The 2,153-nt window shown below is 39.4% G+C and overlaps 1 protein-coding gene across 1 annotated transcript in view; it reads left to right on the forward strand.

The window, feature by feature from the left end:
* Window positions 1-1,074: 1,074 nt before the first annotated feature.
* Window positions 1,075-2,153, forward strand: part of LOC138055979 (muscle, skeletal receptor tyrosine-protein kinase-like) — a 13,468-nt gene continuing 12,389 nt past the window's right edge. Inside the window, exons 1-2 of the mRNA XM_068901836.1 lie at window positions 1,075-1,084; window positions 1,625-1,939. Of these exons, the coding sequence (XP_068757937.1) occupies window positions 1,075-1,084; window positions 1,625-1,939 (325 nt within the window). The remainder of the gene's footprint in view (window positions 1,085-1,624; window positions 1,940-2,153) is intronic.

Here is a 2,153-nt window from a genome sequence, read left to right on the forward strand (position 1 = left end):
TTGTGTTTTAAATACATCTTTTCAAATTCTGATACACCGTTCTACAAAGGACAATTCAACCATTCCGGTCTATTCTTAAGCATTAACTAGGCTTGTACTTTTGGCGGTGACGGCTACCCATACAGCTCCTGAAATACCGGTCAATACCCTCTTACTTGTCCTTTTGTAATTTACAGAATGTTTATACTCCCTGTGTCCCTTTTTGGGGGGTGTCTTCAAACAAATTCTTCTGAACTGTCAGGAGCCCATGACTAGGAGCTTACAACTTCATTGCATCTATGAAACGGCGTTTTTACAGACCAAGTTATTTATAGTTTGATTTTCCCGCGAAACCGGACCTTTCCAGCCAATCACAAGTCTTGCATGAGAAATTAATCCACATGGGAATGAGGATTGGCACTCGTGCAAGCCAAATCGTATTTGAGAACACGTCTAAAAATAGCTTGATCTGTGAAAATGCCGTTACATAGACCTAGTATTGGAGCTGTAGGCTCCTAGTCTGGAACTGTCTAGCATCCTGGCCTTAGCAAATTTTTATACACACATTTGATTTTTCCAGTTGATCTGAAGGAGAAAGCTAGGCGATCCTCATACCTTTTGCACTTATCCTATTAGTTATGAGAAATAGATGGCCTGTCAACACGACCTGGCAAAAAAGGATACAAGGATATGTTATCATATCTCGATTAATTTACCGGGGTCAACATAACTACATAACATTAGTCAATTACAACCCAGCTAAAAATGGCACAATTGGTAGTTATTCACTAGCGCAGGAATTTCCTTTATTAGAATTTCCAGTACGTTTTCAAACAGAGGGCAATCCATCTACTGGACTGATGCAAATTCACAAGAACAACACCTGGAAAGCGCTTTGTACCGCACATTGGAATAATAGTGAAAGAATTCTTGCCTGCCATGTAAATGGCTACTCTGACTACAATAATGACAACTTTACAGGCAATTGGAAAAGAGGAAATACAAGCTTGATGAACATCACTTCTCATTCCTGTTCATCAATCACTCAAAGTTGTGGGCTCATTAATAAACAAATCCAATGTCCAGGTACAATGTATGAATAAAGGTAATCTGTTTTATCCATACCATCGCATAGTCTTAACACAGCGAGTCAACTAAAAACCCTATTTGTTAGTTTACAATAACCTGTGGCTCCCTGTATAGGAAATGACTCACTGCTGGTAAAAAAGGCAAGGCACTAATTGGAAGCATAGCCACTGAAGTACAGTTGAACTGAACGAGAAAAATTTCTCACTTAGCTGTGCTTCAGAGCAGGACTTATTTAAGTCCAGCACCCAACCCTCTAGATCACTCGTCACGGTCTTTGTGACTGATGACTCTGAAACCGCTAACTCTACTTTTAAGAAATGAAGACCCAACTGGAACAGTCTCAATGAGTGGGCTACCTCTTAAAAAATTATCATTGCTACATTACTAAATTTATGCTTTTAGCACCGCCTATCCTGTTCAAAGTTTTAGTCAAACTGAGATAAACTTGAGATATTGAGGAATGGACAATGAACTAAAAACAATGTTTTGTTGAAAAAAGAAACGTAGAAGACAATTAAAAACAAGCATTGCTTTAATTGGTTTGTCATTCTTTCAGTTCCTGTGCGCCTAATTGGGGCGAAAGTTGAGTATGGTGGAAGAGTGGACGTTTTTTACCGCAGAAGGTGGGGCAAGATCTGCCGCAATAAATGGGATATCAATGATGTCAAAGTTGTTTGTAAACAACTTGGCTTTAGAGGTGCCCTGGCCGAATTCATGACGGGAATGGATACCACGAATAAAACCATGATACCCAGTGTGATGTCAGATATGGCTTGTACTGGACAGGAATCCCTTTTAGCCCAATGTAATCGTTCAGATGGAGAGCTCAAGTGTCCAGAAGACATTGGAGCTCAGGCTTTGTGTGTACCAAGTAAGTAGTCACTTTTCACCATGACTGTGTATTTAATCTATTCCTGACAAACAGAGGGTTGTGACTAGCGACAGTTTTTTAACTTGATCACTCTTATCAGTATATTGTTTAACATTTGTGGGGAAAGCTAAATACTCCGTACGGTGCATCATCAGTTATGTCAATTGCAGTCAAACTTCTGATCAATTTCACTCTGATTCTATTTCGAACAACA

This window comes from Montipora capricornis, chromosome 7 (assembly GCF_036669925.1).
Source record: "Montipora capricornis isolate CH-2021 chromosome 7, ASM3666992v2, whole genome shotgun sequence".
Lineage (NCBI taxonomy): Eukaryota > Metazoa > Cnidaria > Anthozoa > Scleractinia > Acroporidae > Montipora > Montipora capricornis.